The following is a 20,826-nucleotide window of genomic DNA, read 5'->3' as shown; positions in this document are numbered from 1 at the left end:
GATAAAAATAAACCAAAAAAATTATCCCTTGTGTCTAGTGGTTTTCTGCCTAATATTCGGCCGATCTGCCCCCAGGTGGGGGCAGAAATGGCCTAAAAATCATTTGCCCCCCCTGGGGAGCAGCCCTTGCCCAAGGGGCCACTCCCGTTATTGAAATCTAAAAAAAAAAAAATCCCTGGTGTCTAGTGGGCATTTCTGCTGCCCGATCGCATCGTGATCGGGCAGCAGAAATGCTGTGAGACAAAGAAAAGGAAAGGTCTTTCCTTTCTTGTCTCACCCGCCCCACCTCCCGGTCAGAAGAGAAGTGCAAAAGCATTTCTCTTCCGGGATCGCGCTGGAAGCAAGCTTCCAGGTTGATCCGAGGTGACCTCTGATGAGGTCAGCGCGTGATTTGCACGTTGACGTCATCAGACGTCACTGGGGGGTGGGGGGGGGGGGTGTCGGGGTGAAAGTGGAAGCAATTTCCCTTTCATCCCTGATGGAGGGGTGTGGGTGGGGGGCCCACGGGGAGGGTTAGTGCTTCCCCCGTGGGCCCGGTGCAGGACGAGCTGGTCTCGTCCCAGGCCCACGGCAACCATGTGCTTGGACGAGACCAGCTCGTCCGGGGCATGGGAGGGGTTAAAGATTGATTAGCCTCCAGGATATTTATGAGAATGTGTTTAAAAAATCTATTGTCACATCTGGGTGAATGGGCACATGAAAATAAGCTGATCCCAATTGAGCAGGGAGGATTCCAAGAGGGCCACTCCACTGTAGATCACTGATTTGCCCTTCGGGCCATCATCAGGGAATCCCTGACAATTAATCATAGGCTGTGCAGTTGCTTTAATGATTGCCACAGAGAGTTTGACACAGTAGATAGGAGTCTACTTGGGCAAACGCTTCGCTCCTGGATGATACCAACTGACTTACTTAGTATGACTCAGGCAATACATACTGATAATTGGGAGCAGGTGGAATTTGATAAGTCTGGGATATTATCAAAAAAGATCCCAATTCGGAATGGACTATCGGGGGTGTGTCCTGGCACCATCACTCTTCAGTCTGTTTTTGGCAGATTTAGCAGCAGTTTTAAAATTATCAAAGTCCTTCTCATCGAAAGTTATGGATGTGCATATCCCATTTCTGGTATAATCAGATGTTATATTATTAAACTATCCCCGCCTTGGTCTTCAAAAGAAATTGGAGTCCCCTCAATGCCTACAGTAAACATAACTCCTTGAAAATCAATTTAGAAAAAGCAAAAGTAGTGGTTTATGGGAAGAAAGTAAATATGTTTAAATTGGTTTTGAATTCATTACCCATGGAAGTGGAAGACTCCTATAAATATTTGGGGCTGACTTTTTATAGGAACCTACAGCAGAATGGTCAGCGGTGGAGCGTCAGGTTCAGATCCATGTTACAAGCAGGATGCCTGGTTCAGCTCAACCAGTGGTATGGGGACTTGTCACTTACCCCTCTCATGGAAGCCTATTAACGGAAAATGGACACTGACCTTGTATGGGCCAGAGATTCTTGCATTTGATCCCTCTTGTAATTGGAAACAAGTGGCGGGTGCAGTCCTCAAGAGGTTACTCACCCTTCCACCGGGAACTATGATACTAGGTACAAGAAGGGACTGAAATCGGAATCTTGGCAGCTGCTCACCAACTCCCGCATTTTGAGGTTTCTCAACAAGTTATCTCTGAACGAAGAAGCTGCAAAGGTTTCCATTTTATGCTGGGAAGAAATTCTTGCCAGTGAAAAAAGTAGGCCAGGTATGTTTGGCTTACAATAAGAGACCTTAACAATGTGCACTTCATTTGGGGCGCTATAGAAATATGGACTCCTTTCCCAAGCAAGCAGACTTTGAGGAAATCAACCCAGAATGTAGGTTGTATATTGGATATGGCCTACTTGAGGTAGAAACCTCTATAACAGCGGTTTTTAAAGCTTGTTCATGCCACGCCCCCAGTGGGAAATAATAAATCATCGGCCCCCCTCAAAAATTTTCATAACTATTCTAATAAGTAGCCAATGTTTAAAAATGTCTAGACTTATTTAAACATTGCTAAGTTCTGTTGCCTTTTAAGAATTGCAATCAAAAAAATTCTGCTTAAAACAAAGCACTATTATCTGCATAATCCTTCTTTTGGCCAGAGCCTGGTGCCCCCCTGGGATCACTTGAGGTCCCCCCCCCCCCTCAGTTTGAAGACTCCTGCTCTATAAGCATCACACGAGGCTCTTTGTCCAGAAGCTGTTTTTTCCTACTGGGCAGAGTTACCAGACCCAAGGTTACATAATGAAAAAAAATTAAAATAAGAATTGGGTGTAACCCAATTTTTCGAGTGCCAAGTAGTATAAGGCAGTATGGGACGAAAATGTGTTTTTTTGTGCCCCTCAAACGTGAAATGCTCAAGTTGCCAAGTTCTCATGGATTGTGTTTTTTATAAGGCTGTCTGCGTTAAGTTCTTAAGACCTTTATTTTTAAATATCAAATATACTCTAGGTTTGATACCATGGTGTTATTTTCTGAAATGTGTTTTATGGATGTTGCAGTAGGAATTGTTAGGCAGCGTTTTCAAAATGGATTGGATTAAGTTGGTTTTAGCTGTATGTTTGTGTGGTTTTAGGATGTTTTCAGGATGTTTTATGGTCAAGTGTCCCAATAAATGTACTGTAAACTTGAACTTGAAAATCTCCTGCTTGTACACGGTGTTTGATATCTAACCACAGTGCGGAGTGTTGGTACAGAGAGTTGCTTTAACGTAAATGCTGACTTCTGCAATTTCGCCTTAAAAACTGATGGTTAACCTTGACCATGAAATAACAATTGTTTGAAAAAGTTTGGATTGTAATAGTTTGCTCTGCTGCTGCCCGTTGCATAGTATGATGTTTCGACATGTCACTGTCGCAGTGGCTCAGGCAGATGAGCACAAGTTATTTTGTGCACATTATGAATTAAGCTCTGTAAAACCGAACACATTGTAGTCTTTCCACTGGCAAATGGCGTGACTTCATGACGCCTTTCATTCACGCAGTCTTAGGGCCACTTCTCTATTGCTCCACCTCCTTTTGTCCACTTAGAAGAAAAGTAATTGTTTGTCACCTGGCAATGCTAGATATGTCTTCTTGCTACAATGTTACACAGAAATTCTTCAATGACTTCATGCTATGACAGTAGGACATTGCGATGCTTGAGAAACCTGAATGAGGTCTGGCTCTCAGAGAGGTAACAGCGGTGGCGGAGGGGCGTCACCCCCTGGATGAGCCAGCAGGTGCAAGGTGGGGCGGGGCTGGGCCACGGGAAAGTGGGAGGGGGAGGAGGGGAGAGTGCACTAAATGCGCATGTGTGTTTGGCCAGACGTTTCAGGCCGGCCAAGCACACATGCGCACTTGTTTTTCTCCAGCCGGGCTGTATACACAGCCGGGCTGGAGAAACTGCACAAACCTCAGGCTTGCGTCTGAGCGGCAGTGACTGGCTCTCAGAACAATCCTGACACTGCTTACACGCTATGTATAGTATGTAAGCAGCGCCAGATTTGCTGGGAAGCCTGTGCTGGTGTCCCAGGGGCTGCTGGGACACCATCAGGAGCAGAGGAGCAAGGAAGCAGGAGACGTGATGGACTGCAAAAGGTAAGTATTTTCCTTATTCTTTTTTTAAATGTTTCCCCCGTTCCCCCGTCGTCTGATGCATGCACCCCACCCCCCTCTTTGACATATGCGGCGGGGGCTGCTGGGTAACAGAATACAGATGGATGGTATACATCAGTCTCCACTACCTCCAAATAAGAGATCATTTTCTTTACCATTTCTCATTCACGGTTCAGTGGTGTTTCTCTTGTAAAGGGCAGACATCAGGAATGTGTAGGATTACAATCCCCTCTTCTCACTTGGAAAGATGATCGTCCCTTCAGTCGCAGAGATGCCTTGTAACAGTCCACAGTTGCTGAGCTGCCTTGATCCTGTCCTTGTCACCACTGAGGAATGATGCACATTCTCCTGAGCTTAGATTTATGCTGTTTATTTAAAAACATAAAGATATGCACATAGGGAGCAGGAGGGAACAGCATAATTCACTTTTGATGCTCTCTCCAACTATTCTTTAATCAGCAGTGGCTCCTCAGCTATGGCGGAGGAGCGTCACCCCCGCCAGCAGCAGCAGCTGCAAACTTTAAAAATAAAACGATAATAAACTATGTTTATTATCAGTTTATTTTTCGGTGGGGGAATGGGGATGACATCCACCAGGGGGAGTGGTAGGTACACTCCTCTCAGTACGCATGTGTGTTTGGCTGGCCGTCTCAGGATGGCCAATCACACATGCGCACTGAGCTTTCTCCAACCCAGCACTGTGTTGCTGGGTTGGAGAGAGCAGGCACCAGCTCCTAGCCTGCCTCGGAGTGCAAATTGAGTGCGCTCAGGCCAATCCTGCCAGCAGCATGAGAGCAGCGTTAGGATTGGCCACAGGGCAGGCTGGGAGCCAGTGCCTTCAGCGAGGGACTCAGAAGCGCAGTGAACTTGCGGTGATGTGCCAGGTACTTTTTTCTTGTGTGTCTTTTTTGTTTTGTGCCCCCGCCCCGCCACTTTGCCCCGACTTCAGCCACCACTGTTCAAGTCTACAACTTCTTGGTGCACATTCCGTATTCTAGTAGTAAAGATATCACAGGAGAACACAGAGCAGGTCACAAAAAGTCAAGCAGGTGGAGAATGCTACAGCATTTTTGGTCATGTCAAGCCCTTTGTCTCTTTACCATGTCCCTCCCAAATCAGGTGTATAGGGGTTACTTGTGGCAATAAGACTGTGTCATTTGGCCTGGAAAACCTTCAAGAACATCCATCAGCATCTCCGCATGAAACAACTGGTTTGTTTCCCTTTGTGAAGTTGTATTAGACTAGATCAACAACTTAGGGTTCTTGCCCCAGATGTTAAAATGTTTCTCAGACGAGTAGGACCTAATGTAAGTCCTAATGCACTGAATGATGAACACAAGGACAAAGCATTCCTTTGCAGTCACAGTTCATCCTGATGATGATAATCGTCTCCTGCACGACTACGGTGTGCACCCTGAATCTAACCCATATTATACTGTAGGTGGGACAGAATATCGAGTACAAAATATCAGGAACAATATCAATAAATAAGGCTAAATTTTCTATACCTAACTCCACATATATGTACCTACTTGGTACATATATCTTCAAGGTACATAGATGTAGAGTTATGAATAGTAAATGTATACTTTCCTATATGCACTTAAATCAATATTTTGCCCCACAATAGTCTGTCCTCGATTTTTTTTGTACCACAATATTGTTGGTGTCTATATTCAGTAGTACAACCCACAACTACCATTCTGATCTCAGATCATTCTCCAGCACGGAGACCGCTACCTTTTTCACATCATAGACAATGTCCTCCTGACCCCTGATGACGAAAACCCCTGGCTCCTGATACTACTGGACCTCTAAAGTGTATTCAACACAGTTGATCACCACACCCTGATATGTACCCTGGAGCCTTAAGTCAGATTCACTATTAACATCCTTCAATGGTTCTCCTCCTACCTTTCTAACCAACACCAGTATGTTAAATTTGGGACGTCCAGATTCTAAGAGATCCCTAACACCCGGGGAGTCGCTCAGAATTCCATACTCCCCTGTCATCTTCAACCACTAGTTGCAGCCGCTTGGTGCTCCACTCACAGATAATAGTATCAATATATACCAATATGCTGATGATACACAGCTCTACTTGAAAGTATTCTCAATTTCAGGCATCCAATGAATCTAACACTTCCTGCACATCATTGTGAGAAGGTAGCCTCTTTCTAGCCTTGTTACCCCCACTTTTGGCCTGTTTGTGAGTGTATGTCAGGGTGTTTGTCACTGTTTTCACTGTCTCACTGGGATCCTGATAGCCAGGCCTCAGTGCTCATAGTGAAAACACCATGTTTTCAGTATGGTTGTTATGTGTCACTGGGATCCTGCTGGTCAGGACCCCAGTGCTCATAGGTTTGTGGCCTATATGTATGTGTCACTGGGACCCTGTCACACAGGGCCCCAGTGCTCATAGGTGTGCATGTGTATGTTCCCTGTGTGGTGCCTAACTGTCTCACTGAGGCTCTGCTAACCAGAACCTCAGTGGTGATGCTCTCTCATTACTTTCAAATTGTCACTAACAGGCTAGTGACCATTTTTACCAATTTACATTGGCTTACTGGAACACCCTTATAATTCCCTAGTATATGGTACTGAGGTACCCAGGGTATTGGGGTTCCAGGAGATCCCTATGGGCTGCAGCATTTCTTTTGCCACCCATAGGGAGCTCTGACAATTCTTACACAGGCCTGCCACTGCAGCCTGAGTGAAATAACGTCCACGTTATTTCACAGCCATTTTACACTGCACTTAAGTAACTTATAAGTCACCTATATGTCTAACCTTTACCTGGTAAAGGTTAGGTGCAAAGTTACTTAGTGTGAGGGCACCCTGGCACTAGCCAAGGTGCCCCCACATTGTTCAGAGCCAATTCACTGAACTTTGTGAGTGCGGGGACACCATTACACGCGTGCACTACATATAGGTCACTACCTATATGTAGCTTCACCATGGTAACTCCGAATATGGCCATGTAACATGTCTATGATCATGGAATTGCCCCCTCTATGCCATCCTGGCATTGTTGGTACAATTCCATGATCCCAGTGGTCTGTAGCACAGACCCTGGTACTGCCAAACTGCCCTTCCTGGGGTTTCTCTGCAGCTGCTGCTGCTGCCAACCCCTCAGACAGGCATCTGCCCTCCTGGGGTCCAGCCAGGCCTGGCCCAGGATGGCAGAACAAAGAACTTCCTCTGAGAGAGGGTGTAACACCCTCTCCCTTTGGAAAATGGTGTGAAGGCAGGGGAGGAGTAGCCTCCCCCAGCCTCTGGAAATGCTTTGTTGGGCACAGAGGTGCCCAATTCTGCATAAGCCAGTCTACACCGGTTCAGGGACCCCTTAGCCCCTGCTCTGGCGCGAAACTGGACAAAGGAAAGGGGAGTGACCACTCCCCTGACCTGCACCTCCCCTGGGAGGTGTCCAGAGCTCCTCCAGTGTGCTCCAGACCTCTGCCATCTTGGAAACAGAGGTGCTGCTGGCACACTGGACTGCTCTGAGTGGCCAGTGCCACCAGGTGACGTCAGAGACTCCTGCTGATAGGCTCCTTCAGGTGTTAGTAGCCTTTCCTCTCTCCTAGGTAGCCAAACCCTCTTTTCTGGCTATTTAGGGTCTCTGTCTCTGGGGAAACTTTAGATAACGAATGCATGAGCTCAGCCGAGTTCCTCTGCATCTCCCTCTTCACCTTCTGATAAGGAATCGACCGCTGACCGCGCTGGAAGCCTGCAAACCTGCAACATAGTAGCAAAGACGACTACTGCAACTCTGTAACGCTGATCCTGCCGCCTTCTCGACTGTTTTCCTGCTTGTGCATGCTGTGGGGGTAGTCTGCCTCCTCTCTGCACCAGAAGCTCCGAAGAAATCTCCCGTGGGTCGACGGAATCTTCCCCCTGCAACCGCAGGCACCAAAAAGCTGCATTTCCGGTCCCTTGGGTCTCCTCTCAGCACGACGAGCGAGGTCCCTCGAATCCAGCGACACCGTCCAAGTGACCCCCACAGTCCAGTGACTCTTCAGCCCAAGTTTGGTGGAGGTAAGTCCTTGCCTCACCTCGCTGGGCTGCATTGCTGGGAACCGCGACTTTGCAAGCTTCTCCGGCCCCTGTGCACTTCCGGCGGAAATCCTTCGTGCACAGCCAAGCCTGGGTCCACGGCACTCTAACCTGCATTGCACGACTTTCTAAGTTGGTCTCCGGCGACGTGGGACTCCTTTGTGCAACTTCGGCGAGCACCGTTTCACGCATCCTCGTAGTGCCTGTTTCTGGCACTTCTCCGGGTGCTACCTGCTTCAGTGAGGGCTCTTTGTCTTGCTCGACGTCCCCTCTCTCTGCAGGTCCAATTTGCGACCTCCTGGTCCCTCCTGGGCCCCAGCAGCGTCCAAAAACGCCAAACGCACGATTTGCGTGTAGCAAGGCTTGTTGGCGTCCATCAGGCGGGAAAACACTTCTGCACGACTCTCCAAGGCGTGGGGGATCCATCCTCCAAAGGGGAAGTCTCTAGCCCTTGTCGTTCCTGCAGTATTCACAGTTCTTCAGCCTAGTAAGAGCTTCTTTGCACCAACCGCTGGCATTTCTTGGGCATCTGCCCATCTCCGAGCTGCTTGTGACTTTTGGACTTGGTCCCCTTGTTCCACAGGTACCTTCAGACAGGAATCCATCGTTGTTGCATTGCTGATTTGTGTTTTCCTTGCATTCTCCCTCTAACACGACTATTTTGTCCTTAGGGGAACTTTGGTGCACTTTGCACTCACTTTTCAGGGTCTTGGGGAGGGTTATTTTTCTAACTCTCACTATTTTCTAATAGTCCCAGCGACCCTCTACAAGGTCACATAGGTTTGGGGTCCATTCGTGGTTCGCATTCCACTTCTGGAGTATATGGTTTGTGTTGCCCCTATCCCTATGTTTCCCCATTGCATCCTATTGTAACTATACATTGTTTGCACTGTTTTCTAAGACTATACTGCATATTTTTGCTATTGTGTATATATATCTTGTGTATATTTCCTATCCTCTCACTGAGGGTACACTCTAAGATACTTTGGCATATTGTCATAAAAATAAAGTACCTTTATTTTTAGTATAACTGTGTATTGTGTTTCCTTATGATATTGTGCATATGACACTAAGTGGTACTGTAGTAGCTTCACACGTCTCCTAGTTCAGCCTGAGCTGCTTTGCTAAGCTACCATTATCTATCAGCCTAAGCTGCTAGACACCCTATACACTAATAAGGGATAACTGGGCCTGGTGCAAGGTGCAAGTACCCCTTGGTACTCACTACAAACCAGTCCAGCCTCCTACATTGGTTGTGCAGTGGTGGGATAAGTGCTTTGAGACTACTTACCACTCTTGTCATTGTACTTTTCATAAGAGAAAAATATACAAAACAAGGTCAGTGTATATACACATAGCCAAAAAGTTTTGCATTTCCTCTTTTCACTCTTTTCTAAGTGCTGAAAAGTACTTCTAAACTTTCAAAAAGTTCTTAAAAGTTTAAAAAGTTTTTTCTGTCTTTCCAAAAAGTTCTGAAAACTTTTTTCTCTTTGTCTATCACTTTAACTCTCTCTAAAAAATGTCTGGCACAGGCCAAAAAGTTGAACTGTCCAAACTTGCATATGATCACCTTAGCTGGAAAGGAGCAAGGAGTCTCTGCATAGAGAGAGGTTTGAGTGTAGGGAAGAATCCTTCCTTAGAACTGTTAATTAATATGCTTAGAGTACAGGATAAGGCCATAAGTGCCCAATCTGTAGAAAAAGTAGCTAATGGTTCTCAATCTGATCCAGGGACTCCCCCAGGAAAAGGTTCAGGAAAGAAACTTCTCAGCCTGCCCATTACTAGACAGTCTAGCATAGTTGGTACAGAGGTTGAATCACATCATACTGATGATGTGCTCTCACATTATGCTGGTAGCCAAGCTGTTAGGGTGCCCTTGGTAAGGGACAGGTCTCCTTCTGTTCATTCCCATCATACCTCTGTATCTAGAAATGTCCCTCCCACCCACCCTGATGACAGATTGTTAGAAAGGGAGCTCAATAGATTGAGAGTGGAGCAAACCAGACTGAAGCTCAAGAAGCAACAGCTGGATTTGGATAGACAGTCTTTAGAAGTAGAGAGGGAAAGACAGAAGTTGGGTTTAGAAACCCATGGTGGCAGCAGCAGTATTCCCCATAGTCATCCTGCAAAAGAGCATGATTCCAGGAATCTGCATAAGATAGTTCCCCCTTACAAGGAGGGGGATGACATTAACAAGTGGTTTGCTGCACTTGAGAGGGCCTGTGCTGTACAGGATGTCCCTCAAAAGCAGTGGGCTGCTATCCTATGGCTATCATTTACTGGAAAAGGTAGGGATAGGCTCCTTACTGTAAAAGAAAATGATGCTAACAATTTCCAAGTTCTTAAGAATGCACTCCTGGATGGTTATGGCTTAACCACTGAACAGTACAGGATAAAGTTCAGAGATACCAAAAAGGAGTCTTCACAAGACTGGGTTGATTTCATTGACCATTCAGTGAAGGCCTTGGAGGGGTGGTTACATGGCAGTAAAGTTACTGATTATGAAAGCCTGTATAACACAATCCTGAGAGAGCATATACTTAATAATTGTGTGTCTGATTTGTTGCACCAGTACCTGGTAGACTCTGATCTGACCTCTCCCCAAGAATTGGGAAAGAAGGCAGACAAATGGGTCAGAACAAGGGTGAACAGAAAAGTTCATACAGGGGGTGACAAAGATGGCAATAAGAAGAAAGATGGTGAAAAATCTCAAGATAAGCATGGGGATAAGGGTAAAACCAAAGATCCCACTTCAAATCTTAAACACTCTTCAGAGGGTGGGGATAAAACAAATTCTTCCTCTTCTTCCCAACCTGCACACATTAAAAAGCCTTGGTGCTTTGTGTGTAAAAACAGAGGCCATAGGCCAGGGGATAAGTCCTGTCCAGGTAAACCCCCTGAGCCTACCACCACTAATACATCAAGCTCTAGTGCCCCTAGCAGTAGTGGTACTAGTGGTGGGACTGCTGGCAACAGTCAAGCAAAGGGTGTAGTTGGGTTCACTTATGGGTCCATAGTGGAAACTGATGTAATCAGTCCCAAGACAGTTTCTGTCACACCTAGTGGCATTGGCCTTGCCACACTGGCTGCTTGTCCCCTTACAATGGATAAGTACAGGCAGACAGTTTCAATAAATGGTGTTGAGGCCTTGGCCTACAGGGACACAGGTGCCAGTTTCACTTTGGTGACTGAAAACCTAGTGCCTCCTGAACAACACATCATTGGACAACAGTATAAGATTATTGATGTCCATAACTCCACTAAGTTTCTTCCCTTAGCTATAATTCAGTTTAGTTGGGGTGGAGTTACTGGCCCTAAGCAGGTGGTGGTATCACCTAGCTTACCTGTAGACTGTCTCTTAGGTAATGACCTAGAGGCCTCAGGTTGGGCTGATGTAGAGTTTTATGCCCATGCAGCCATGCTGGGCATCCCTGAGGAATTGTTCCCTCTCATTTCAAGTGAAATGAAAAAGCAAAGGAGAGAAGGCCTGAAAACTCAGGATCCCTCTCCATCAACAGGTATAAAGGGTATCACAGTATCCCCTAACCACCCTACCATTCAGGATACTATTCCTGTGGTGGGAGAAACCTCTCCTGGGGTGGCACCTGTTCCAAGGGAATCATCAGCTGGCAAAGCTGGACTCCCTGAGGTGGAAGTACCTCTCTGTGGGATAACTAACATTGGTGAGAAAAACAGCACCATTTTAGTTAACATGGAGCATCCCTCCAACCCTCCCAGAGAAACTTTAGTGCAGAAACCCTGCACTACCTCACAACACTTAGGACAGCATCCCTGCCCTAGTGTGGAGCTCATAGGACAGCATCCCTGCCCTGCTCCAACTCAAGAGAAACAGCATCCCTGTTCTCTCTTCCAGCCAGATGGACAAAGTTTTTGCCCAGCTATGGCTTTTCTGAGACAGCATCCCTGTCTGGCATTTCCATCACTACAAATAGGTTCAGTGGACAATTCCCACTGCTCTAACCTAAAACTTACTGATAGAAACTCTGAAAATACATCTTCACATTGTTGCTTAGCTAAAAAACTTCAAACAGGGTGGTTTACATCCCCACAGGGAAGTAACCATATAGTGGAGGATAAAGGGAGTAACCAGTCTATTGCAGAGCTACTCTCTACTTATCACCACTTAGACAATAAAGTCTCAACTGGCCAAGGTTAGCCTTATTGTCCTTCGTTTGGGGGGGGGTTGTGTGAGAAGGTAGCCTCTTTCTAGCCTTGTTACCCCCACTTTTGGCCTGTTTGTGAGTGTATGTCAGGGTGTTTGTCACTGTTTTCACTGTCTCACTGGGATCCTGATAGCCAGGCCTCAGTGCTCATAGTGAAAACACCATGTTTTCAGTATGGTTGTTATGTGTCACTGGGATCCTGCTGGTCAGGACCCCAGTGCTCATAGGTTTGTGGCCTATATGTATGTGTCACTGGGACCCTGTCACACAGGGCCCCAGTGCTCATAGGTGTGCATGTGTATGTTCCCTGTGTGGTGCCTAACTGTCTCACTGAGGCTCTGCTAACCAGAACCTCAGTGGTGATGCTCTCTCATTACTTTCAAATTGTCACTAACAGGCTAGTGACCATTTTTACCAATTTACATTGGCTTACTGGAACACCCTTATAATTCCCTAGTATATGGTACTGAGGTACCCAGGGTATTGGGGTTCCAGGAGATCCCTATGGGCTGCAGCATTTCTTTTGCCACCCATAGGGAGCTCTGACAATTCTTACACAGGCCTGCCACTGCAGCCTGAGTGAAATAACGTCCACGTTATTTCACAGCCATTTTACACTGCACTTAAGTAACTTATAAGTCACCTATATGTCTAACCTTTACCTGGTAAAGGTTAGGTGCAAAGTTACTTAGTGTGAGGGCACCCTGGCACTAGCCAAGGTGCCCCCACATTGTTCAGAGCCAATTCACTGAACTTTGTGAGTGCGGGGACACCATTACACGCGTGCACTACATATAGGTCACTACCTATATGTAGCTTCACCATGGTAACTCCGAATATGGCCATGTAACATGTCTATGATCATGGAATTGCCCCCTCTATGCCATCCTGGCATTGTTGGTACAATTCCATGATCCCAATGGTCTGTAGCACAGACCCTGGTACTGCCAAACTGCCCTTCCTGGGGTTTCTCTGCAGCTGCTGCTGCTGCCAACCCCTCAGACAGGCATCTGCCCTCCTGGGGTCCAGCCAGGCCTGGCCCAGGATGGCAGAACAAAGAACTTCCTCTGAGAGAGGGTGTAACACCCTCTCCCTTTGGAAAATGGTGTGAAGGCAGGGGAGGAGTAGCCTCCCCCAGCCTCTGGAAATGCTTTGTTGGGCACAGAGGTGCCCAATTCTGCATAAGCCAGTCTACACCGGTTCAGGGACCCCTTAGCCCCTGCTCTGGCGTGAAACTGGACAAAGGAAAGGGGAGTGACCACTCCCCTGACCTGCACCTCCCCTGGGAGGTGTCCAGAGCTCCTCCAGTGTGCTCCAGACCTCTGCCATCTTGGAAACAGAGGTGCTGCTGGCACACTGGACTGCTCTGAGTGGCCAGTGCCACCAGGTGACGTCAGAGACTCCTGCTGATAGGCTCCTTCAGGTGTTAGTAGCCTTTCCTCTCTCCTAGGTAGCCAAACCCTCTTTTCTGGCTATTTAGGGTCTCTGTCTCTGGGGAAACTTTAGATAACGAATGCATGAGCTCAGCCGAGTTCCTCTGCATCTCCCTCTTCACCTTCTGATAAGGAATCGACCGCTGACCGCGCTGGAAGCCTGCAAACCTGCAACATAGTAGCAAAGACGACTACTGCAACTCTGTAACGCTGATCCTGCCGCCTTCTCGACTGTTTTCCTGCTTGTGCATGCTGTGGGGGTAGTCTGCCTCCTCTCTGCACCAGAAGCTCCGAAGAAATCTCCCGTGGGTCGACGGAATCTTCCCCCTGCAACCGCAGGCACCAAAAAGCTGCATTTCCGGTCCCTTGGGTCTCCTCTCAGCACGACGAGCGAGGTCCCTCGAATCCAGCGACACCGTCCAAGTGACCCCCACAGTCCAGTGACTCTTCAGCCCAAGTTTGGTGGAGGTAAGTCCTTGCCTCACCTCGCTGGGCTGCATTGCTGGGAACCGCGACTTTGCAAGCTTCTCCGGCCCCTGTGCACTTCCGGCGGAAATCCTTCGTGCACAGCCAAGCCTGGGTCCACGGCACTCTAACCTGCATTGCACGACTTTCTAAGTTGGTCTCCGGCGACGTGGGACTCCTTTGTGCAACTTCGGCGAGCACCGTTTCACGCATCCTCGTAGTGCCTGTTTCTGGCACTTCTCCGGGTGCTACCTGCTTCAGTGAGGGCTCTTTGTCTTGCTCGACGTCCCCTCTCTCTGCAGGTCCAATTTGCGACCTCCTGGTCCCTCCTGGGCCCCAGCAGCGTCCAAAAACGCCAAACGCATGATTTGCGTGTAGCAAGGCTTGTTGGCGTCCATCAGGCGGGAAAACACTTCTGCACGACTCTCCAAGGCGTGGGGGATCCATCCTCCAAAGGGGAAGTCTCTAGCCCTTGTCGTTCCTGCAGTATTCACAGTTCTTCAGCCTAGTAAGAGCTTCTTTGCACCAACCGCTGGCATTTCTTGGGCATCTGCCCATCTCCGAGCTGCTTGTGACTTTTGGACTTGGTCCCCTTGTTCCACAGGTACCTTCAGACAGGAATCCATCGTTGTTGCATTGCTGATTTGTGTTTTCCTTGCATTCTCCCTCTAACACGACTATTTTGTCCTTAGGGGAACTTTGGTGCACTTTGCACTCACTTTTCAGGGTCTTGGGGAGGGTTATTTTTCTAACTCTCACTATTTTCTAATAGTCCCAGCGACCCTCTACAAGGTCACATAGGTTTGGGGTCCATTCGTGGTTCGCATTCCACTTCTGGAGTATATGGTTTGTGTTGCCCCTATCCCTATGTTTCCCCATTGCATCCTATTGTAACTATACATTGTTTGCACTGTTTTCTAAGACTATACTGCATATTTTTGCTATTGTGTATATATATCTTGTGTATATTTCCTATCCTCTCACTGAGGGTACACTCTAAGATACTTTGGCATATTGTCATAAAAATAAAGTACCTTTATTTTTAGTATAACTGTGTATTGTGTTTTCTTATGATATTGTGCATATGACACTAAGTGGTACTGTAGTAGCTTCACACGTCTCCTAGTTCAGCCTGAGCTGCTTTGCTAAGCTACCATTATCTATCAGCCTAAGCTGCTAGACACCCTATACACTAATAAGGGATAACTGGGCCTGGTGCAAGGTGCAAGTACCCCTTGGTACTCACTACAAACCAGTCCAGCCTCCTACAATCATCAAGATGGAATTCCTATTATTTGGCAAGAACAATAAACAAGAAACATTGCTAACCTGGCTCAATGGCACGAAGCCTGGCAGCTTCAAACCTCCAATTTCACCTAAGTCACCCTGGACACCAACCTCCCCATCAAGAAACACACTGTCAAAAAAGAAGACCAGCTCTTGCTTTTTAAAAAAGCAGTGCTTTAAGGCCATAGGTGGCCCTCGGCAATGTGCTGTTCTCCTGCATCTCCTCACTTGCACCTTTCTTCCGTTTCTTTTTTCCTCTCTTTGCTGTCCTCTTTCCACTTCCCTTACACCCATTCTCCTTGCCTGTATCTTTTCTGCAGTGAGCTAAAGTGGGAGAACATCAATCGCAAATGCGTACTATAATATGGCAATAGCATCACAAATGGCTTCACCTTGCATAGTGATAAATAAACTGCAGGCTATACGCATCTTCTGCAGGTCCCTATAGTTTTCTATCTAACTACTACAGCAAGAAATGACAACCCATTATCAATGTGCCACATGCAACACAACAACATTAGTCCTCTACCTCTAAGTCATCACTTCTCTACATGCACATCATTCTAGATCCTTGTTGTAACCTGAAGTTGTTGTGATGCATCCTCTCCATGGTTTCGTAGTTACATGCTGCTCAACCAGGGTGTGTGCTGTATTGGAATGTTGATGAGTGCTTGAGTGGAAAGAGTGTCAGTTGATGAGAGTGGGCTGAGCAGTAGGATGCTGCTCCTGGTGGGGCATTTACCCATTTATCTAATTACTTGTAACTTGTAACCTAAGAGACTATGGGTGTCATTTTGACCTCGGCGGTCTTTTGTCAAGACTGCTGAGGGACCGCCGTGCAATAGACCGCCAGTGGTGGCGGTTTGCCGCTCGGCGTATTATGACTGTTGGCAGCTCTCCGTCCTTTTTTGGACAGAGAGCCGCCAACAGCCATACTGGCTGATGGCGGGGAAGTGGAGGTTGCTCCACCTCCACCGCCACGTCAACAGAACACCGCCCACCAAATCACGTCCTGTGATTCGCGTGGCGGTGTTCTGTTGACGGTGTGGTGTCGGTGGAGCTGCCCCCATGCCTCCCGTCCCCTCCCGGAGGATCGTCGGACCAGGTAAGTCGATCGTCCGTGAGGGGAGGGGGGTGGAGGGGTGTTGTGTGCATGCATGGGGGTGTGTGTATGTAGTTGGGATGTCTGAGTGCCTGTATGCTTGCGGGGGTGTCGTGAGTATGGGAATGAGTGCGTGTATGTCTGTGGGTATGTCTGTATGGATGTGTGCGTGTATGTTTGAATGTGGGTGTGATGTCTGACTGTGTGTGTGGATGGTGGCATGTATGTCGGTGTGTGTATGTGTGTTGGTGGTGCCTGCGTGCGTGTCGTGTTTGAGTGAGTGATGTTGGGGGTCGGGGTGGGGAGGGGGGCCCTGCCACCTTTAGGGGGTGGCAGGGTTGGTGGGGGGTGTAGGGGAGGGAGTCGGGGTGGGGGAGACCCCTATCAGTGCCAGGGAAGGAATTCCCTGGCACTGATAGTGCTTACCGCCATGGATTTCATGACGGTTTCAAACCGCATGAAATCCATGGCGGTCAGCCGGGTCCAAATACCGCTGGCGGTATAGTGATGGCCGCTGGGCTGGAGACCCAGGTCTTCCGTCCGGCGGGCGGAACGGAGAACCGGCGGATGACCATGGCGGTAACCGCCATGGTCATAATAAAAAAAAAAAGACCGCCAGCCTGTTGGCGGTCTTACCGCCGCTTCTCCACCTTCCGCCAGGGTCATAATGACCCCCTTTATCTTAATAAATCTACACCCTAACCAATGTGACTGGCTACCTGACTTCCTGCCTACAAGAGTGGTATCTTCATTTACAACACTCCTATTTCTGAATTCAGTGCAATGTGTGCACTATCCGTGACTGATGCAGCCATTAAAGATCAAGCCAGGAAGGTTCTGCTGCAAACGCTGTGTTTCACACAGGAAGGTTCCATTGCAAGCAGGGAGTATCACTCAAGAAGGTTCCATTGCAGACAGTGAGTCTCACACAGGCTGATTCCACTACAAACACTGGGGCTCCCTCAGGAAGGTTCCACTGCAAATGCTGTGTTTCACACAGGAAGGGTCCATTGCAAGCAGGGAGTCTCACACAAGAAGGTTCCATTGCAAACAGTGGACCTCACACAGGCAGATTCCACTGCAAACATTGTCTTTCACACAGGCAGATCCCACTGCAAACACTGGGCCTCACAGAGGAAGGGTCCATTGCAAGCAGGGAGTCTCACACAGGCAGATTCCACTGCAAACACTGGCTCTCACACAGGCAGATTCCACTGCAAACACTGGGCCTCACAGAGGAAGTTTCCGCTGCAATCACTGTGTTTCACACAGGAAGGTTTCATTGCAAGCAGGGATGCTACCACAAGAAGGTTCCATTGAAAACAGTGGGTTTCAAACAGGCAGATTCCACTGCAAACGCTGGGCCTCACACAGGAAGTTTCCGCTGCAAACACTGTGTTTCACACAGGAAGGTTCCATTGCAATCTGGGAGTCTCACACAAGAAGGTTCTATTGCAAACGAACATGTTACTTACCTTTGGTCATGCTTTATCAGGTAGAGGCTCGATCTAGCTGCAGATTACTTACCTTTGATCCCTTACCTTTGAATTCCCTGGTGTCAGCTTTGAATCTGAGATTTTTTGCTGAGAAATACACTGCACGTGCCATCAGGTTGCGTCATTTAGATCTGTGTGCGTCGTTCGACACTGCATGGCGTCGCCAGCGCCGTTGGAGCCGTCTGTGACATCATGGTCATCTATAAAGGCACTAACCCGGCGCACGTACGTCAGTTCTTCTACCCACGGACTTCCACTCCAGAAGCGCACAGTCATGGATAGAACCAACAGTTTGTGCAAAACTAGGGTCCTAAAAGGGATACATCATAACCCTACTAGACATATCCGCAGAGCAGGGAGGCATGGGTGGGTGTAAGGAGTCTGCAGCTAGATAGAGTCTCTATGAGATAATGCACTACCACAGGTAAGTAACTTGTTAATCTGATAGAGACTTCTAGCTGCAGATTCCTTATCTTTGAATAGATACCCAAGCCTTAACCTCCTGGTGGTGGGCTGCGGATAAATCTCCTTTACACAAAAAAATCCTGTAGGACCAAACAGCCAAAGTATCCGTCCCTCCATACTTGATTGTCCAGGCAGTAATGTTTTGCAAACGTGTGCAAGGATTCCCACGTTGCTGCCTGACAGATATCCAGGACTGGTACGCTCTGAGCTAGCACAGTGGTAGCAGTTTTGCCCCTGGTAGAATGAGCCCTCAGGAGGCAGCTTCCTGGCCAATGCGTAGCAGATCTTAATGCAGAGAACAACCCAGCACAAAATGCTTTGTTTCTGCACTGCCTGACCCTTCTTTGCTTCCACGTACCCCACAAAGAGTTGGTCATCCATCCGGGACTCTTTTGTGCGGTCAAGGTAGAACAACAATGCTTTTTTTGGGTCCAGCCGTGGAGTCGCTCCCCTTCTTTAGAGGGATGCGGTGGAGCAAAGAAGGTGGGCAGGGTGATGTTCTGACCTTGGGGAGGAAAGAGGCAAGAGTTCTGAGAACCACTTGTCTGAAAATATGGTGGGATACAGTGGCTTGGATGAAAGAGCCTGTATCTAACTCACCCTCCTGGCAGATGTTATTGCCACTAAGAAGGCTGTCTATATGGTGAGCAGCCGGAGGGGACAGGTGTGTAAGGGCTCAAATGGAACACACATAAGAAATTGGAGGACCAGATTTAAGTCCCATTGGAGCATATCAAAGGGCATGCGGGAAAACATATCTACAAGCCCTTTAAGGAATCTATGTACAATTGGAAATTTGAAGAGTGAAGGCTGATCAGGCAGCTGTAGGAATGCCGATAAGGCAGAAAGATAGCCCTTGAGAGTACCCAAGGCAGAACCCTGCTGGGAAAGGGATAGTATACAGAGAAGGATATCAGAAAGAGGAGCAGAAAGAGGATCGATAGACCGTTCTGTACAACAATATACAAACCGTTTCCAATGGCACACATATACCGTTTTAGTGGAGGGACGCCTGGCTGCCAAAATAACTTTACAGACTTCAGGAGGCAGGTGAAAAGCCATCAACTGCTGCCGCTCAGTCTCCATGCATGAAGGCGCAGAGTTGACAGGTTCAGGTGGAGAACCCTCCCCAGCTGTTGTGACAGAAGACCCTCCAGAAGGGGCAGCCTGATCAGTGGATCGATGCTCAATTTCTGAAGCTCGGTATACCAGGCTCTCCATGCCCAATCCGGAGCCACTGAGATTACTTGGGCCCGGTCGTTCTTGATCTTCTTGGGAACTCTGGGCAGAAGTGGTATGGGCGGAAAAGCGTACAGGAGGCCTGATTTCCACTTGCGATGAAAAGCATTGCAGAGCGATTGCTGCCTTGGAAACTCCAAAGCTCAATACTGTTGAAATTGCGCATTCTCTTCGGAGGTGAACAGATCTAACCAAATCTCTCCCCACTACTGAAAAAGTCCTTGTGCCACCTCCGGGTGGAGATACCGTTCGTAATCCGCTAGGCACAGACGGCAGAGTTAAACCGCCCTGACGTTCAGGCAACCTGCCAGGGTTATGCCCTGCTATTTCAGCCATGCCCAGAGATGCAGAGCCTCTTGACAAAGGGTCCACGACCCCACACCGCCCTGCTTGTTGCAGAACCACATTGCAGTGGTTTTGTCCATGAACACCTGCACTATCTTCCCTTTTACAACAGGAAGAAATGCTTTCAATGCCAGTCGGCTCGCCGGGAGCCCCAGTAAGTTGATATGGAGCCCGGATTCCGTCAGAGACCAGAGACTTCTGATCTCTACCTCTCCCAGATGACTACTGTGAGATCTGGCTGGGGAAGGGAGAGGAGTCTGCCTCTGGCCCAATCGCAGTTCACTGACCACCACTGCAGGTCTTTTTGCAGTTCCCTTCAAGATCTGAACACTGTCGGTAAGATTCCCCTGATGCTGCGTCCACTGGAACTTCATGTCCCACTGCAGGGCCCTCAGGATGCAGGAGGCCATGAGTCCCAACAGCCTCAGAGTCTGTCTCACTGAAATCCAGGACAGAGGTCGAAACATCAGTATTATAACCTGAATATCCTGGACTCGCTGTTCGGGAGGATAAGCCCGAAACAGCACTGTGTCGAGAACGGCTCAGATGAAAGGGAGCTTCTGAGAGGGAGTCAGGTCTGACTTTGGCTCGTTTATAGTGAACCCCAGTGAATGCAGGAGGCCCGCCAGAGTCTGAAGGTGGGTGACGAGAGCCTGGAGCGTAGAAGCCTTCAAAAGCCAGTTGTCTAGGTAGGGGAAGACTGAAACCCCCAACCTGCACAGATGAGCTGCTACCACCGCCATCACCTTGGTGAACACCCAAGGGGCACAGGTGAGACCGAAGGGGAGCACGGTAAACTGAAAGTGCTTGTGGCCCACCTTGAACCGCAAGTAATGCCTGTGGGCGGGCAGGATGGGGATGTGAAAATACACATCCTGCAAGTCCAACGCTACCATCCAGTCTCCTGGGTCTAGGGCAGACAAGACCTGAGCAAGAGTGAGCATCTTGAATTTCTCCTTTTTGAGGAAGAGATTGATGTCTGTAAATACAGGATGGGGTAAAGACCCTTGTACTTTTTGGGAATTAGAAAGTAGCAGGAATAACAACCACTGCCTACTACTGACATTAGGACCCTTTCTATAGCTCCCTTGGCCAAGAGAGCCATAACTTCCTCATGAGCACAA

At 48.2% G+C, this 20,826-nt stretch overlaps 1 protein-coding gene across 1 annotated transcript in view; it reads right to left on the bottom strand.

Annotated features, from left to right (window-relative positions):
• Positions 1-19,339, bottom strand: part of PDYN (prodynorphin) — a 263,719-nt gene extending 244,380 nt beyond the window's left edge. Inside the window, exon 1 of the mRNA XM_069201614.1 lies at positions 19,153-19,339. Coding sequence (XP_069057715.1) covers positions 19,153-19,339 — 187 coding nt within the window. The remainder of the gene's footprint in view (positions 1-19,152) is intronic.
• Between the last annotated feature and the right edge of the window lie 1,487 nt (positions 19,340-20,826).

This window comes from Pleurodeles waltl, chromosome 7 (assembly GCF_031143425.1).
Source record: "Pleurodeles waltl isolate 20211129_DDA chromosome 7, aPleWal1.hap1.20221129, whole genome shotgun sequence".
Lineage (NCBI taxonomy): Eukaryota > Metazoa > Chordata > Amphibia > Caudata > Salamandridae > Pleurodeles > Pleurodeles waltl.
This window is presented reverse-complemented; position numbering and strand designations above follow the sequence as displayed.